The sequence below is a fragment of the Anolis sagrei genome, chromosome 6 (genome assembly GCF_037176765.1).
Source record: "Anolis sagrei isolate rAnoSag1 chromosome 6, rAnoSag1.mat, whole genome shotgun sequence".
NCBI lineage: Eukaryota > Metazoa > Chordata > Lepidosauria > Squamata > Dactyloidae > Anolis > Anolis sagrei.
The window spans coordinates 121730537-121749840 of record NC_090026.1 but is presented as its reverse complement, the minus strand read 5'-3'; the positions used below and the strand labels follow the sequence as shown (position 1 = coordinate 121749840).

Genomic DNA, 19304 nt, shown 5'->3' with positions numbered 1-19304 from the left:
CATTTATCTTCCCTGGTCTACCTTTAAAATCCCCTCACTTGCCTGCAATGCTGCAATCTCCTTTCTGCCTAGGGTTTTGCTTTCTTAAAACTGTTTCTACTTTCTGCTCTAGAGGAGAGGTAGACTTCTCTTTTTGTTTGCTGAGATTACTATTATTAATAATAATCTTTTAGAAGTATTTACTGTTACTGTTTATTGTTTACTTTGCTTAACTGTTTTTAATTTGCTTTATGTATTGTATTGTTGTATTGTGTTCTGAGGCTTCGGCCTGTGTAAGCCGCATCGAATCCTTCGGGAGATGCTAGCAGGGTACAAATAAAGTTATAATAATAATATAATAATATTTCCCAAAGAAGAGGAAGGGAAGGAGAAAAAGAAGCGAAAAGGGTGAAACCCCCAAACTCTCACGCATGCACCCCACCTAACTTCCCTCAGGTCCTCAACTCCCAGTCAGTCCCACTAAATAAAAAGAATCAGGAAAATAAAGGGAAATAAAAAAATGTGCTGCCAAATAGGGAGGAGGAACCAAGTTCGGCTCCTGCTTGCTTTTGTGTCTGGTGAGTTTTCGTACTGGAAGGGGCCTTACTTCTATGAGCTCCTGAAGTACCGAAGGTACCAAAGGAAATGAAGGAAATGGAGGAAACAAAATCCACGCAGAACTCTATCAGCTATCAATGTAACTTTTGCTTTACTGAAAAATATAGAATATCCTATTATTTTCCATTAAGTGAGCAATAACAACAACAGCAAAGCTCAACACAAAAACGGTTTGCGGGATCATTCCATCCAGTGCATGTACTTAAAATATGTCCATCGCGAAATACAGAGGCATTTCTCTTGGATATAATGTGGGTTTAGCAGCTTATTCATCCTCTGATTATCATTTTTTAAAAGTTTGTTGAAGACATTTAAGAATTTTTTCTCTAAAATGACACTTTAAAGCACAGTATGTATGAAATTTCTTGAGAACTGTCACATATACTCAAGAGAAAACATCACTGTGATGTACGCTTTACCAGTTTCCACAGTGTTTTCTGTTTCTGCTGCTTCCAGCCCATCCATGCTGTCTTCATCCTCCACTGCAGATTTTCCTCTACTTCGAGGCCTGTGAAATATAAGAATGGGAATGTTAATAACATAGTGGAAAGTGCCCAAAACTGTCAATCACACTTTTACTAAAGTGTTAAACAAAACAATATTAGTTGGAGTGTGAAAGTGTTAAAAGCCAAAGTTTGTGGGAGTGTTTTTAATGCTGAGAATGGAATATATTACAAGACTGAGGCATGCTATTTCTCTCCTCCTCATTTGATTGTACCAAACTAATGTTTCTGAACTAGTAGGTGTAGTGTGAGATCTAAAGACACAGTATATTAGAAACCTCAACCATTTCCCACCCCTTATGTAAACTTTTTCAATTACAAACAAGATCAATCTACCACTAAATTTTTGAAAATTATTTTAGTACAAATTCCTATGAAACATTATATGTATTTATTTTCATATACAAGAGATATGCTATCTTAAACATTAAAATAATTGAAAGCTTTGATTAAAAGTATAATCTCTAGAACAAACTATTAAAATTCCCATTTTAAAATCTGTTCTGTTTTGAAATCCTATTAGAGAAAGAAGTCTTTGCCTGATAATGGAAGGACAATAAGGAACAGACCCGTCTAGTTTTCCTAGGAAGATGGTCTTAGAGATTAGAAAAAGCCACCAAGAAGGCATCCTCTCATGTTCCTACCAGAAGTGACTATATAGGTGGCAGGTTAATAAAAAGACTTTCCAAATGTCTCAGTATGGTATGGGAGAATACCAGACTTTAGTTGGCTTTTAGATAGCCTGGACCCAAGTTACAGAGGGCTTTATACACCATAACTAGCACTGTAAATTGGGTCTGGAAAGAGATTGCTAGTCAATGGAGTTGCAACAAGGAAGTCATATGTTGTCTGCAACCAGCACACATCAACGATATGGCTCTATCACTTCATGCTGAAAAAAATTGCTGAACATGTCTCAAAGGCAGTCCCAAGTATACACCATTACAATATTCTAAACAAAACAAAATTAGAATAAGAGTATCCCCTAAAGATGACAAATATACATGGGTCTCTTTTACGTTGTGACCAAGGTAACAACATAATCTGCTATAGAACTCCAATATGCTGATGATAATGTAGTCTGTACACATTCAGAAGATGACCTACAACAATGCTTCTGAACCTGGAGGTCAGGACCCCTGTGGGGGTCACGAGGGGGTGTCACAGCAGTCGCCAAAGATCATCAGAAAGCACAGTGTTTTCTGTTGGTCAAGGGAGTTCTGTGTGGGAAGTTTGGCCCAATTCTATGTTGGTGGGGTTCAGAATGCTCTTTGATTGTAGGTGAACTATACATCCCAGCAACTACAACTCCCAAATGTCAAGTTCTATTTTCCGGAAACTCCAACAGTGTTCACATTTGGGCATACTAAATAGTTGTACCAAGTTTGGTCCAGATCCATCATTGTTTGAGTCCACAATGCTCTCTGAGTGTAGGTGAACTACAACTCCAAAACTCAAGGTCAATGCCCACCAGACCCTTCCAGTATTTTCTGTTGGTCACAGGACTTTTCTCTGTGCCAAGTTTGGTTCAATTCCATCATTGGTGGAGTTCAGAATGCTCTTTGATTGTAGGTAAACCAGAAATCCCAGCTATTTCAACTCCCAAATGGCAAAATCAATCCTCCTCAACCCCATTAGTTTTCAAATTTGGGTGTATGGGGTATTTGTGCCAAATTTGGTCCAGTGAATGAAAATGCATCCTGCATATCAGATATTTACATTACAAGTCATAACTGTAGCAAAATTACAGTTCTGAAGTAGCAATGAAAATAATGTTACTTCATAACAATGAAACAATGAAAATAATGTTACTTCATAACAATGAAACAATGAAAATAATGTTACTTCACAACACGAGGAATTGTATTGAGGGGTCGTGGCATTAGGAAGGTTGAGAAACAAGGATCTACAAGCTACTCTAAACACTTTTGCAGAAGCATACGAGAAGCTCGGCCTCTCATTGAACATCGAGAAAACCAAAGTGCTCTTTCAGCAGGCACTAGCCCTTCCCTCTGCAATGCCAGAATTACAGGTTAATGGTGTAACATTAGAAAATGTTGACCATTTCTGCTACCTTGGCAGCCACCTCTCCACAAAAGTCAACATTGACACTGAAATACCACCTGAGCTCTGCGAGTGCAGCATTTTTCCGAATGAAGCAGAGGGTGTTTGAGGATTGGGACATTCGTAGGGAGACCAAGGTGCTTGTTTATAAAGTCATTGTCCTCCCAAACCTGTTATACGCCTGCAAAACAAGGGCCGTTTACACACTCAACTCCTGGAACCATACCATCAGCATTGCCTCCGAAAAATCCTGCAAATCTTTTAGGAAGACAGGCGGGACATCCGTAGGGATACCAAGGTGCTTGTTTATAAAGCTATTGTCCTCCCAACCCTGCTATATGCCTGCAAAACGTGGACTGTCTACAGACATCACACGCAACTCCTGGAAGGATTCCATCAGCGCTGCCTCCAGAAAATCCTGCAAATCTCTTGGGAAGACAAGTGGACAAACGTCAGCGTGCTGGAAGAAGCAAAGACCACCAGCATTGAAGCGATGGTCCTCCACCATCAACTCTGCTGGATCAGCCACATTGTCCAAATGCCCGACCACCGTCTCCCAAAGCAGTAACTATACTCCCAACTCAAGAACAGAAAATGGGGTGTTTGTGGACAGGAAAAGAATTTTAAAGGTGGGCTTGAAGCTAACTTTAAAAACTGTGGCGAAGACATAGAGAACTGGGAAGCCTTGGCCCTTGAACACTCTAACTGGAGGTCAGCTATGACCAGTAGTACTGTGGAATTTGAAGAGGCTGGAATGGAGGGTGAAAGGGAGGAATGTGCCAAGAGGGAGATGCGTCAAGTCAACCCTGACCAGGACTGCCTTCAACCTGGAAACCAATGCCCTCGTGAAATAACATGCAGGTCAAGAATAGGGCTCCACAGTCACCTACATTTCCACCGCCAAGACACTATACTTGAGGGATCACCAAAGTAAAACTAAGTAAGTAATCATAAGCGGCAGCCAGTCTCCAATAGCCAAAATGCTTCAAAAGCTTTATCCTGATGAGAATCTATATATGACCAGTAATGATAACATTATCAGTACTTATACATATCAGTCATACTAGAAAAAGAAGGTATTTCCAAAACTGTAACTGATGCTTAAAAGCACAATGCCTGATTACTCCAAATTATCACATATTTTACCTCCTACAGAAAACCACTAGTCAATTAAATTCAAGTATTTTGCTTCCATACAAACTTTTGTATTTATGTCCTACAGTGCATACATTATAGGTAACTAACTAAACACACACACACAGTTTTTAAATGTGTCACACTGCTGATTTCTCAACTGTATCTCCCTCCACACAACATTTTGAGGAATACATTTAGCATTAGCAAAATCACAGGTTTGAACTAATTGAATATAATTACTTCTTTTCAATAAAGAATATACCCACATCTGGTGTTTTCACGCAATTTTCCTCTTTTGCATTTACTACAAAAGACCTTCCAGCTACTGCACAGGTTTAAAATAGATCCATTAGAGGAAAATTACAAAATAGAAGAATATATTTATACTTTGGTTTAATTTGCCTCTAGAATATGAAACACATCGAGGAAAGAGTATAGTGTTCTATAACACAACATAATTATGCAATAAAATTGCCAAATGTCTTTAAATTTAAAGGGGGGGGGGTGGGTGGGTTAAAAAACCTATTTTCCAAATGGTGGAGTCACTGATGTCCAACTTTAAAAACACTTCATTTATTTATTTTTTACAACTACTTATAAGCAATTCATCTGACACAACTCTGAATTATGTGCAAATGATGAAATACAACAAGACAAGCTGAGAAACCAAAGTAGACAAATATGAGTAGCATAACAAGAGACAGAAGAGCGCAGGCTGAAAATCCCCCAAAAAACTGAATACAAACAAAGGTTCAGACAAATAAAAACATTTCACCTGACACAAAAATAAAACCAGAAATGGTGCTAACAGTGCATCTTTGAGAAGAGAGTTCAGAAAAGGTTGAAAAGGTCCTGTCTCTAATCACAGCCATGTTACCTGAGATGGTAGCTGGGAGTGGAGAAGGTCAGGCAATCCATAAAGTCAAGTAGGTTTTATGGATTTCATCCAAATGACAAATGGCTTGATGGGCTCAGACCACCACTTTGAAAAGTTTCCAGAAAATAAGCAGGAAACAGTGCTACTATTTCAAAACTGATGTGATAGGACTGTATATCAGCTCCTTATCAGATATTGTACTGCTATTTTTTACCATTACTTTATTTTAAGTCAGCGTTTCTCAACCTGGGGGTCGGGACCTCTGAGGGGGTCACAGAGCAGTCACCAAAGACCATCAGAAAATATATATTTTTGATGGTCTTAAGAACCCTTTTTGGCAGAGAAGGCTGAAGATCTCTCCGCCTGTCCTTCTCTTCCTTTTTGGAAACAGATGGTGAATCCTCTCACCAAAAGCTCTCTTCTGCTGTGATTGGATGGCCTCTCAGCCAGCCTCTTAGCCAAGGGGAGGGCTGTTTCTGAGCCTCCAAGCACGGAGGGGAGAGCAGGCATGCTTGGCGCATTGCAGCGTGATGCATGTGTGTGGGTGAGAGAGAGCATGAGAGGCTGGAGGGTGCCTTGCGCCAGCGATTCCCTTCAAGGCATGGGTTTCTGTGTGTGAAATTTGGCCCAATTCTATCGTTGGTGGGATTCAGAATGGTCTTTGATTGTAGGTGAACTATAAATCCCAGAAACGACAACTCCCAAATGTCAAGGTCTATTTCCCCCAAACTCCACCAGTGTTCACATTTGGGTATACTGAGTATTTGTGCCAAGTTTGGTCCAGATGCATCATTGCCTAAATCCACTGTGCTCTCTGGATGTAAGTGAACTACAACTCCAAAATTCAAAGTCAATGCCCACCAGACCCTTCCAGTACTTTCTGTTGGTCATGGGAGTTTTGTGTGCCAAGATCCCATCATTGGTGGAGTTTAGAATACTCTATGATTGTAGGTGAACTGTAAACCCCAGCAACTAGAACTCCCAAATGACAAAATCACACACCCCAACCCCACCAGTATTCAAATTTGGGTGTATCAGGCCAAATTTGGTTCAGTGAATAAAAATACATCCCGCATATCTGGTATTTACATTACGATTCATAATAGTAGCAAAATTACAGTTATGAAGTAGCAACAAAAATAATTTTATGGTTGGAGATCACCACAACATGAAGAGCTGTATTAAGGGGTTGTGGCTTTAGGAAGGTTGGCAAACTCTGTTTTAAGTACTCTCTTAAAGAGTTCAACGTGAACCATACCGGAATACTTTAACCAAAGTATTACTAATATATGAAGCACTATGATCACACTCTCTTTTGTTTTGTTAAGGTGCGAGTACAGCACCTTAAACTATTTGTTCAAGCTATTGAACACCCAATCCTTACTATTTCTATTAACCAAAATCAAAAAGGCATGTTTTTAATTTCAGCATTAAAGGGATAATTCAAATAATCAGGTGAAATCACTATGTAGAATTAATGAAATGACAACAAATTAATTCCAAATTCCATACCCCCATCATGTTTGAACTGAACTTTATTTGACTGCACCTTTCCAAGGTCATTCCTGATTACAGTAATGTCCAAGATCCTACACATTCTTAGCAAAGTATGAAAATATAATTTCTCACAGACAAAAGGACGTTCAAAATACCACAGGATCACCATATTTATGACTGGCACTTATGAGAGACAATTCACACCATCCTCTCACCATCCGACATGAGTTCTTTCCCCCATCCTGGACATTCCACAGATATATAAACCCCACTTGCCTAGTTTCCAACAGACTCCACAACCTCTGAGGATGCTTGCCATAGATGTGGTTGAAACACCAGGTGAGAATGCTTCTGGAACATGGCCATACAGCCTAGAAAACTCACAGCAACCCTATGCTACATAGTTAGAATAAGTCCCACAACTGCACAGCTAATGGTGCAACAGGCAACATAGCCTTGAACTCATATTTTGTGCAATGGTCAGTGAGTAGCCACATGCCAATAGTTAATAGAGAACTTTGCATATCCTTGGAGAATTACTGGTTGCACATCAGCTTCTTTTATACAGCCTTTGAGGAAACCAAACTGCTTGCAGTACTATTTTCCTGCTAGAATAGTACCCCAATAAGGACATGGCCAGTAATTCAGTACATAACAACTTCACCTGAATTTGTAAAAAAATGCTATGTAGAAATGGGTTTCATTATCCATTTTATTCCATTCATTAACCAACCATTTATTCCAAATCTCCAGAGAACCTTGCTTGCTTGCTTTACATAGATACTGAACAGCACCCTGGGAGAATAAAGCTCTATGGAACAACATAGAACTGGCTAAACAATAAACACTGTCTGAAACTAATCACCAAGTTGGGGAGGATAAAGGCAAGACTGGAACTGAAGTCCAACGTTTCCCAAGAAACTGGTCAAAAAAATCCCAAGGTTGCTGATATCAAAGTCACACCAACAGAACCCAGAAAACTCTACTTCTTTCGGAAGGTAGAATATTGTGAGCAAACCATTCTGCATTAAATCCAAGCAATACGATACTGTAAAGTCTATTTTCCCCTTCAGTGAACACCAACAACTATTTTAAGCCAAAGTCCTAGGCAAATCCAATGGAATGGCTCAGATAGGAATTATATTTATTGTAAGTTAAATGATATGCAAACCCTGCCCCCTCCCCCATCAAGAAGACTGTTGCAGATATATATATGCAGAAGAGAGTTGCTGTCTGAATATTTTTAAATTCAGGTTTTAGGAATTTGAATTCTGAACATAGGATATACAAATAAGCTGATGATATTTCAACCAGAAATCCCAAGTCTCCATGCATTCAAGAAACCCAGTCCACAACAATCTTCTGCTGTCTCAGCGTAAGTAAATAACTACATGGTACGGATTCACGCTGTGCCAGATACGTTTTGGCTGAACCAAGAGCTTGTGACATGCTCTCTCGCAGAATTTCCCAATAAAGCTTGTTGTTATTATTACTGTTATTCATATCCCACTTCTTAATACTACTACTACTACTACTACTAATAATAATAATAATAAATTATTTGTACTCCACCACCATCTCCCCGAAGGGACTTGGGGCAGCTAACAAAGCACTCCAAAGTGCCACATAATAAACAAAAAAACAATTACATAGACATCAAAGTGATAAAAACATAGCAGACATCAATAAAATAAAATACCTCATAACAACATTAAAATACCAAATTCATAAAACGCAGTCATAACTGCGGATCAAACTAATTATTTTCAATTAATGAACCCAATGCCAAAGTGAAGCCACTAAGCCCTCACACTGGCCCTTAAAATCTACACAAGATCAAAGGCTTGTTTAAAAAGTTATGTTTTTAGACTGGATCAGAAAAGTTGAAGAGAGGGGGCTAACCTAATCTCTCTAGGGAGGGCATTCCAGAGCCGGCCGGAGGGAGGCACCACCGAGAAGGTCCTCTCTCTCATCCCCACCAACTGTATTTGAGATGATGGTGGGACTGAGAGAAAAGCCGCCTTGGCTGATCTCAGAGCTTATGCCGGTTCATAGTAGGAGTGGTAGTCTTTCCAAAATCAAGTCACATGGTGGCCTACAGATTAAAATAAATACATAGGAAATACACAGGATATAAGAAAGGGTTTTTTTTGGTCATGTCAGGAGCGACTTGAGAAAGTGCAAGTCACTTCTGGTGTGAGAGAATTGGCTGTCTGCAAGGACGTTGCCCAGGGGACGCCCGGATGAATTGATGTTTTTATCATCCTTGTGGGAGGCTTCTCTCATGTCCCCGCATGAGGAGCTGGAGCTGATAGAGGGAGCTCATCCGCCTCTCCCCAGATTCGAACCTGCGACCTGTCGGTCTTCAGTCCTGCCAGCACAGGGGTTTAACCCACTGCGCTACCGGGGGCTCCATAAGAAAGGGTGATGCACATATATTGATATAACCTGCCCATATGTATATTTTTTGAAGTTAAGTCTATAAAATACTAACTAAACCCAACCACGATTCGCTGTGGTTCAGTCCGATATGAAATGAATGAGATAGTAAATAAAAGTATTATTGCGAACATAGATTCTTCAAGAAAACACATCATTCAATACAGTACCCTGCCTTGTGTTACTGTGTTTATGTGGAATGAAAGGAAAGGAAAGAAGAGGTTTTCTGCAGAAATCTTTTTTTTATTGTAAAGCTAGTGGATTGACTCCATTTAAAGATCTGATGGTTTACTGACTGGAGCATTCAACATATAAGTGCTCCTGAGAGAAGCAATTGTTTTCTAAATTCAAACCACACACTTGCAAAGATTTCCCCTGTGCTTTATTGATAGTCATAGTGAACGCAAGGCGTATTGGAAATTGAAGTTATTAGTATTCGGAGGCCATGTTGGTTGGTATTAGTAGTATGCCAAGAGCAACCAATCATAGCTCAGCTATCATTTCTTATACTGCTGAGGTGAAGTGACAGCTGATGTGTGATTGGTTTGTTTTTCTTTTACTGCTGAGGTAAAAAGAAAGCTGAGCTGTGATTGGTTGTTAATTCTTCTTCTGCTGAGGTAAAATGAAAGCTGTTCTGTGATAGAATGTTATTTCATTTACTACTGAGGTAAAATGAAAGCTGGGCTGTTAGTGGTTGCTTTGGGCACCACAGATTCCACTTTGTCTATTCCAGGACTACTAGTTTTCCTCTAAATACACGTGTGTTTACGAATACACCATTGTGTCAAAATTTCATTTTACTATTAAAACAGGCACGTATTGGAATGCAATGTTGTGTCATCTGTCAGGGGTGATTGAATGCAATATTCCTGCTTCTTGGCAGGGGGTTGGACTGGATGGCCCATGAGGTCTCTTCCAACTCTTTGATTCTATGATTCCATGATTCTATGATTCTAATATCAAGTCAATTGATATTGTCTGGAGAACAAGCCCTATGAGGAGCGGCTTAAGGAGCTGGGCATGTTTAGCCTGAAGAAGAGAAGGCTGAGAGGAGATATGATAGCCATGTATAAATATGTGAGAGGAAGTCACAGGGAGGAGGGAGCAAGCTTGTTTTCTGCTTCCTTGGAGACTAGGACGTGGAACAATGGCTTCAAACTACAAGAGAGGAGATTCCATCTGAACATGAGGAAGAACTTCCTGACTGTGAGAGCCATTCAGCACTGGAACTCTCTGCCCCGGAGTGTGGTGGAGGCTCCTTCTTTGGAACCTTTTAAACAGAGGCTGGATGGCCATCTGTCAGGGGAGATTTGAATGTAATATTCCTGCTTCTTGGCAGGGGGTTGGACTGGATGGCCCACGAGGTCTCTTCCAACTCTTTGATTCTATGATTCCTTGGGGAGAAGACTTCTTATTTGGGGGCAATGCTCTCAATTTTTCCCCTGAACCGTTGCTACACACCTAGAGCCAGGAAAGTCTGCAAGGATGGTGGTCCAAAACTTTAGCATCACAACCAAAAGGTTCTGTTTCCATTTGTGATGAAGGCACAGGCCGATACTGTTTTATCCTATATGGCTCCGGCCCAGCTTACTTGTCCAAACATATCTTCCTCTACGTTCCACCTCATAGTTTAAGATCCACCTAGGAGGCCCTGCTCTCGTTGTCACCAGCTTCTCAAACATGTGGGGACGAGGGACAGGGCCTTCTCGGTGGTGACCCCCCATTCTATGATTCTGTGACCAACTACTTTCCCCTTTTTTGGAGCACAAACATACACAGGCTGAGATTTTATATATAATAAATGTACAGCGAAATCAGGGAGATCCTTTGACCACTGAATGACAGGAGTTTTGTAATCTTTGCAGCCTATATGTCTTTTTATAATAATAAAAGCATGCAGGAGCCAAGAACACTGACTTAATGTGGAATTCAATACCATATTACAGAAATATATATATTAAAGAACATATGCATTGACAAATGTCAAAAGATTCCTGAAATACAAAATTAATATGTTTTAGCGCATACAACTAGACAGGAATCAGCACTGAACACACCCACATCATATGCCACAAGAAAACATTATCTACATTACACTGCCAACATTTAGCTGAAGCAGACAGATTCGTTCTAAAAAGGTATAATGATAGCCAATACACCTGGTAGTCAGTACACCTGCTGGAAAAATAAATACATACATCAATTTGTCCTTGACCAAACCTAGTTTTTGGTCTAAAGAGATTTTCAATTTAAAAGTTAAAACAGCTTCCTAATGGATTATTTGCACATTCCATTCAACTATTACCTTCATCAACATCAAACAAAGTGCTTTCCAACACACATTTGCAAGCTAGCCTTGTTGGTTTCACTTTCCCTGACAATATGATTAATGTTTCCAACACAGCAGGGGTAGCCGAGGCACTCAAAGATGATGGTCCACATATAAAACACCAGAAAGCACTGCAATCATAAATATTGGTACACTGCACACAAATGTAAATGACAAGTAGACTGCAATAGTAAAAGTGGCAAAAATTCTTGATCGCAATCAATAAACTAAGCCAAGGTATAAATCCCAATGTCAACCTACATCTTTCATAAATGGAATTGTTTTTCAATCTTCCAGTTATAGTAATAATAAATAATAAACTTTATAACTTTTGGAAAACCATTGGTCACATGGCCTTTTAGGAAATGGAAATCTCCAGAACCTTTTGGAGATTTTATGATCTTGGGAAAGGATAGTGTGCTGGTACAGCTGTACCAGAAGCTCCCACTTTATTTGCCTTGTATTAAGTGTTTGTTTGCAGCCCAAGGCTTGGGATTCTGCAGAAGGGTGGCTTCCTGTTAAAGTTTGCAGTTATAGGGCAGGCCCCCTGTCCATCATTGTTAAGTTTGGTTCCGCCCCCTGTTCAGGACAATTGAGAAGGGAAGGGAGCCATTTTCAGTCAGTCTCAGCAAGGAAAGTCAATGTACAGGACGTGTACAGACTTTCTCCTGTACAAAGGCTTCAACCCTTAAGACTTCCCGGGGGAGAACAGTCTTAAGAGCAAAAGGATTCCCAAAGATTCCCAGGGAAACAGCCTTAAAGCTCTGAGGAATTTCGGAGGGAAAAACAGCTTTGAATATCTAAGAACTCCAGCTGAAGTGACTACAGGCCTACTGGTAGGTCCACTCGGTGCTTTGAGACGCAGTTCAACCCGGTAGTGGAGCCCATATCAGTTAGGTTTAGGTTCACAGTTAGCCTGGGAAAAGTTTGGAAAGGGATTTTCCTTTAGAGTAAAAGTAACAGAAGCCACCAGTTGCACAAAAGCCTGGAAGCATTTGTTTAACCTTTGAAGACAAAAGAAGTTTCTGTTGATTGTTCACCAATAAAGACTTTGTTATATTTCACAAGCGCTCTAAAGACTGTTTATGGTGAAAATCCTTAAGAATTTCTCTTCGCCCCCCCTGGCTTCCCGCTGGGCTATAGTTGCACGTCCTGTTTTAAAAGCAATTCGTTTCAAGCCCAGCGCATGACAGAACAGTATGACCTTGTTAGAAGTCACAGCCTTTTGAAAAATGATGCCATAACCTCTTGGTAAAGAGGTTAGAAGCACAACCCTTTTGGGAAAATGGTAGTCATGCAAAGCAATTACTCTAGGTTTCTCAGCTGTTAAACTGATATCCTAAATATTTCTTTGAACTGTTAGGGACAAAGACATGCCAATACACAAACATATATATATATATTCAGAAAAGTTTCAGAAGTGTTCTTTTTAGTTGCCAAAAAACATCTATTCTCCCTTAAAATATATTTGCCTTTAAATCATGCTCTCAAGAGACAAAATTAAGCAGATTTCTTTAAAAGTAACATAGTTGCTTTACTCACAAAACTTCATGTATTCAGCGTACAGGTCCTTTGCTTATAAATCCAGTTACAAGTAGATTTGAAGTAGTTTCCCTATGTAGGTAACACAAGGCATCCTTTTATAACCAACTAGCTGTCCCCTGCCACGCACTGCTAGTCTATGTATATGTGCTTTGTGTGTGTTTACGAATGCACCATTGTGTATATGTATATATGTGTGTTTGTGTATATATGTGGTTTTTTGCATGTGTTGTACAAAACCATTGTTATTGGGCTTTTTAAGTCTCTTCTGTTGTATTTTTCAGTGTTTTTATGAGTGATGGTCACTAGTTGGCCTGATAGGTATATTGTGTCCAAATTTGGTGTTAATTCATCCAGTGGTTTTTGAGTTATGTTAATCCGACAAACGAACATTACATTTTTATTTGTATAGATAGTTCATAGTCCAAAGCAATGGTTATTCAGAACCATTTGGGAAAACCAGGAATCTTTTGGAAAGGCACGACCTTGTTAGAAATCATAACCATTTTTAAAGTATAATCTTCCTGAGAAAAGTGAAAAAACCCGCTTGAGTCAACCCTCCCCTAGGGGTAAATATCCACTAGCATTCATGCAAGGCAATTAGGTTTCTCAGCTGTTAAACTGATATACCTAGATATCTCTTTGAACTGTTAGGGACATAGATATGCCAATGCACAAATAACATTTATAGTAAGATTCAGAAGTATTATTTCAGTTGCCCAAAAAACATTTGCTCTCCCTTAAAACATCTTGGTTTAAATCATGCTCTCAAGAGACCAAATTAAAATAGTATTCGTTAAAATAACATAGTTGGTATATTCACAAGATTTATATATTCAGCATACAGGCACATTGCATATCAATCCAGTTACGGATAGGATTAAAAATAGTTTCTCTGTGCAGATAACACAGGGCATCTTTCTTATAATCAACAGTCTATAGTCTAAAGCATCTCTCTGGTCTGAGAGTCTAATAGCATCTCTAAAGCATTCTGTTTCTACTGACTTCTAAAAGCAAACGGTTCAGAAAATGGAGTCTGAGATCTGAACAGTCCCAGATCTGGTCACGTGGTCTGAAGCCCCTCCCACAATATAGAGTTAAGTAAAAATGCATACCAACACACAAATACAATACAACAAGGAATCTGAATTATATACATATCAAGGAGCCCCCGGTGGCACAGTGGGTTAAAGCGCTGAGCTGCTGAGCTTGTTGACCGAAAGGTCACAGGTTCGAATCCAGGGAGCGGCATGAGCTTCCGCTGTCAGCCCCAGCTTCTGCCAACCTAGCAGTTTGAAAACATGCAAGGGTGAGTAGATCAATAGGTACCGTTCCGGTGGGAAGGTAATGGCGCTCCATGCAGTCATGCCAGTCACATTACCTTGGAGGTGTCTACGGACAATGCCGGCTCTTCGGCTTAGAAATTGAGATGAGCACTAACCCCCAGAGTCGGACACGAGTGGACTTAATGTCAGGGGAAAACCTTAACCTTTATACATAACGAATAACTAGTGGAGGTTTGAAGAAGGTTGCTATTTCCAACAGCCTAAAGCTAACTAATTGTTCCTTATTGAGGACTGCAGACTTGATCAGTATGAGGTTGACTTCCAAACAGTGAGAGTCCTCATATACATTTCCTAAGTATGGTATTGATAGTCTAAAAGTAAACCTGAGGGATATTTAACAAAACAGTCTTAAGTATATTAATCTTAACTCAAAGACCATTTGAATGATGCCTGCTTATTCAAATTCAGAAATAAATCATCGAGTGGTGTACTGCACATAAATTCAACTTAATCATTTCAGATTTATCCCAAGGAACCAATATATCCAAATACTTAGCAGCCGTGAAACGAATGAAATTGCCAATTTACAAAGTGATATAGCGAAAACATGTAACAGGTCAACTGAACTATCAATAACATTAATAACAGTTTCCAATGGAAAATAAAAGCTATTTACAGACGGTGCATCCTACAGAAAACACTTTTTTAAAAAACAACAACATTTAGTTCTCAAAATCCTGTGAAAAAATTTAGAAAGTCTTTGCCTGCCAGTGATGAGTGGGAGGCATGCTAACCTTCTTAGAAAAGCTCCAAAATGTTCCTGGGATGAGGCTGCTGTAGTGGACAAAAAATAACAGAGGGTTTGGATGGGAATGCTTATGCAATAGATTTAAAAGATTCTGAATGGGAACAGGGCGGGCATAGATCTCTCATCTGTGAGAGTCACACAGATCACGGGGAAATCTGTATTCTATAATTGCACAGGTCATAACTACTGGTGCAGACCAAAGGAACTGCTGTACCAAGGGAATTGCCATCTTCCATACAAGGCTTTCAATCAGGGGGATATTTACTTCAAATAGACGGAACTCAACTGGCAATTGTCACCAGAAGACCTTTTTACCAGTGGCTCCCTGATTGTGGAATGACCTCCCAGAAAAGATTCATCAGCTTCATTTTAATTTTTTTTTGTTGTGTCAGGAGTGACTCCTGGTGTGAGAGAATTGGCCGTCTGCAAGGACTTTGCCCAGGGGACGCCTGGATGATTTGATGTTTTTATAATCCTTGTGGGAGGCTTCTCTCGTGTCCCCGCATGAGGAGCTGGAGCTGATAGAGGGAGCTCATCCGCCTCTCCCCGGATTCGAACCTGTGACCTGTCGGTCTTCAGTCCTGCCGGCACAGGGGTTTAACCCACAGCGCCACCGCGGGCTCCAACTGTTCAGTTTCATGAACAGTCAGAATTGAAAACAATATTAAAAACTTATCTTATCTAGTAGACCAGCGTTCCTCAACTTGGGGGTCAGGACCCGGGGGGGGGGGGTTGCAGGGGGTTTAGAGAGGTCAGCAAAGTCCATCAGAAAACATGTATTTCTGATGGTCTTAGGGGTGTTAAGAGGAATGGGAGCAGGAGAGTGTTCTGGAATCAGAGGGGGAATTGGAATCAGAGGATGAAGTCTTGCAAGTGCCCACATTTCTGGAAATGCAAAAGGAAACAAAGCACAGACGGCATTCAGCTAGAATAGCTGCTAGAAACGCCGAGGTAATTGGGAGCCGCCCTAGCACCTCCTGTGTGGGGAATTCAGGGCTATAAATCAGGAGCAGGGGCAGTTAGCTTTTGCTGCTAACGAATGACTTTGATGCTTATTCCTTCGCTTCAATTACACCTGGTTCGAATCTGCTTCTAAGGATTTCATGGTCATTGCCCGTTGTCTATGTAAGACTGCTGTTTATTTTGGACTTTATCAGAGACTTGAGTATTGTGTATGCATTAAGACTTATTGTATTGTTTTTAAGTTGGGTTTTTTTGTTTGCACTACAGATAGGATATGTGCAATGTGCATAGGAATTCATTCATGGATTTATTTTTCAAGTTATAATCCAGCCCTCCAACAGTTTGAGGGGCTGTGACCTGGCCCTCTATTTAAAAAGTTTGAAGATCCCTAGTCTAAAGCATCTCTCTGGCTTGAGAGTCCAATTGAGTCTCTGTCTTCTAAAGCATTCTGTTTCTACTTACTTCTAAACTGTACTGTACTGCTTCTGATGCAAACACTGACTTCTAAAATGGAATCTGAGTCTGAACAATCCTAGATCTAATCATGTGGTTTGCAGCCCCTCCCACAACATAGAGTTAAGGAAAACTACATACCCATACGCACATATACAATATAGTAAGCAATCTGAATTATATACACAACAAATAACTAGTATAGGAGGCTTGTAGAAGGTTTCTATTTCCAACACTACTTCTCCTTCTGCTGCTAGTAATCAGCCCAGCAATTGTTGGCAATGCTGTCATTTAACAATGGTGATGATGACAGCCCCCCTTTTTTATTTCAGGGACCACCCTTCTTGTGCTGGTACAGCTGTACCAGGAGCTCCAATTCTGTTTGCTTTGCATTAAATGTTTGTTTGCAATCCCAGGCTTGGGATTTTGCAGCAGGGTGGCTTCCTGTCATAGTTTGCAATCATAGGGCAAGCCACCTGTCAATTATAGTTAGGTTCCCTGGTCCCGCCCCTTTTTGAGTTTTGGAGGGAATAGGAGCCTTTTTGAGTTCAGTTCTCACAGAGAAGCCTTTCGCACAGGACATAAAACCTAGAGCTCCTGTAGAAAGTTTCGTCTTATATGGCTTGGCCGGGGAGATATACAGCCCACAGCTTGGCTGGGGTTCTACAGCCCTACAGCTCCTTTGCTGAGGGACTTCAGCCAGCCATCACAGCAACCTGAACTCCTTCTTTTTCCCTGGAAGTCTATAAAGCTCTGCCTGGTAAGGGTCTCTTACGGAAGCCAGAAGCAGTTGTTACCGGGTGTAGGGGCTCCACGCCAACAGAGGCAAAGACAGACTGCCCAGATTAGAAGTTAAGGATTTCCCCATTAGTTACTATACAGTTATGAAGATAGTGCCTGTTCCCAGTGAACAAGGTTGCAAGAGCCAATAGACTGCAAAGAAAGCTTTAAAGTACCTGTTTGTTTTCATCAATAAAAAACTTTGTTGGACTTACTTTAAGCCTCTAAAGACTCTGTTTGGGGGAATCCAAGGACCTTTAATCTGAGGCAGCCCTGGCGTCCCGTTGGGCACACAGAATTTATGTCCTGTCTACAGTCATATGCACAGGCCCAGCGTGTGACAGCACACTTCTCTTTGAAAATTTGAGCTTTTCACTTGAAATCTGGAAATATTTAGAGGGATCCACCAACATTTTCTGATGTGTTCTGATATCCCCCTTTCTCTTCAAGCACAACCCATTTTGACATTTCTTCTTGAACCTAGGTGCCAAATAACTTGGGACAAACAATAAAAACACTGTCAAATTCTGAGGCATTTATACGAGATGTCAATGAGCTACAGCTACCATAGATAGAGACATAACTATACAGACATGCTCTTTTATTATTACTAAAGTATAATATCATCTGCTCCACACACACTTTTCTTTCTAGATTTCTTTAATGCCTTTTGAGAGGCTGAAACAAGTTTTCTGTACTTTGGGAAAACTGTATTTAATATCAGCAGCACCAATCTGACCAAATAGACTGGGACTCCAAACTATCTATCTATCTATCTATCTATCTATCTATCTATCTATCTATCATCTATCTATTTATATACTGTATTTGTATACCGCCTTTCTCAGCCAATCAGCAACTCAACAACACATCTTTAAAGAGACTTCAAACAGGGAAACCCACTTTAGCCATTGCAGTTCATTACAGCAGTTGAAAATAGCCTTCACAATACAGAACCAGGAAAAAAATGAGACTCGTGATAAATGGAAGGGATCATCTCAGAAGCATCCTTGCAGATGACATCCTAATGGCTTCATCTAATGCAAAAGAGGCAAGGCCTGAACTAAAGAGCAGACTAATGGAGTTTCAAGGGGTGGCAGGGCTAGGAATTAATTATGTAAAGACTTAATGAACACACATACATACAGAGAGAAGCATCTAGAAACTACTGAAGCTAAATCTGAAATCCATCAATTTCATATTTTAGGGGCAGTTATGCCGTAATACTTTCCACAACCCCAAAGAAGGAACTCTAACTCTTTAATTAACCTTCTAAACCCTAAATGAAGAACTTATAAATTATTTTGTTTATTAAAGTATTTCCATTCGGTCCTCTTGTTATTGTCTAGTTTATGGTAAGATTGTTGTGCTAAAGTTACAAAGAGAAAATAATTACTTCAGTATGAAAACGGATTATACAAACTAGACTCTCATAGCTTTCATTGCTTATTCTAGAAAGCATTCATGTAATCATCCATTCAATACAATTCTACGACTTCCCAAAGGTTTGCTATGCATCACATACACAGTTTCTGGTGTATCGTGCCCAGCATTTTAAAATTTTAATTCTTACATTTGGCCCTGCCAAATGGAAATGTTTTTAATTGTGTCATGTCATGATTGTATTGTTTTGTTATGAGTTATTTATTGTTGTATTGTTGTTGTTATGTTTTATGATGTATTTGTGCTCGGCCTCTTGTAAGCCGCACCGAGTCCTGCGGGAGATGGTAGCGGGGTATAAATAAAGGTTTATTATTATTATTATTATTATTATTATTATTATTATTATTATTGAGGCCATAAGGTTTCAAGACTCAGGAAACTGCATACAACATTGTGCTCTACCTGAAATATGATAAAGCTATTATTAAAAGACCAAAGGTCTGGCTCGGTACGAGTCTCTCTGTTTTCCTAACAGAGCTGGAGTACAAAATAAAAACATTATTATTAGGCTTTAAAATAAGTAAAGTATAACTATTCAAATGTAATTCTGTTGATAATAATAATAATAATAAAGCTGACACGATAT

General features: G+C 39.8%; 1 protein-coding gene across 10 annotated transcripts in view; it reads right to left on the bottom strand.

Moving 5' to 3' along the window:
- Window positions 1-19304, bottom strand: part of KMT2C (lysine methyltransferase 2C) — a 264118-nt gene that overhangs the window by 175209 nt on the left and 69605 nt on the right. For all 10 annotated transcript variants that reach the window (XM_060782601.2, XM_060782604.2, XM_060782602.2 and 7 more), the window contains exon 2: window positions 1017-1105. In XM_060782601.2, the coding sequence (XP_060638584.2) occupies window positions 1017-1105 (89 nt within the window). The remainder of the gene's footprint in view (window positions 1-1016; window positions 1106-19304) is intronic.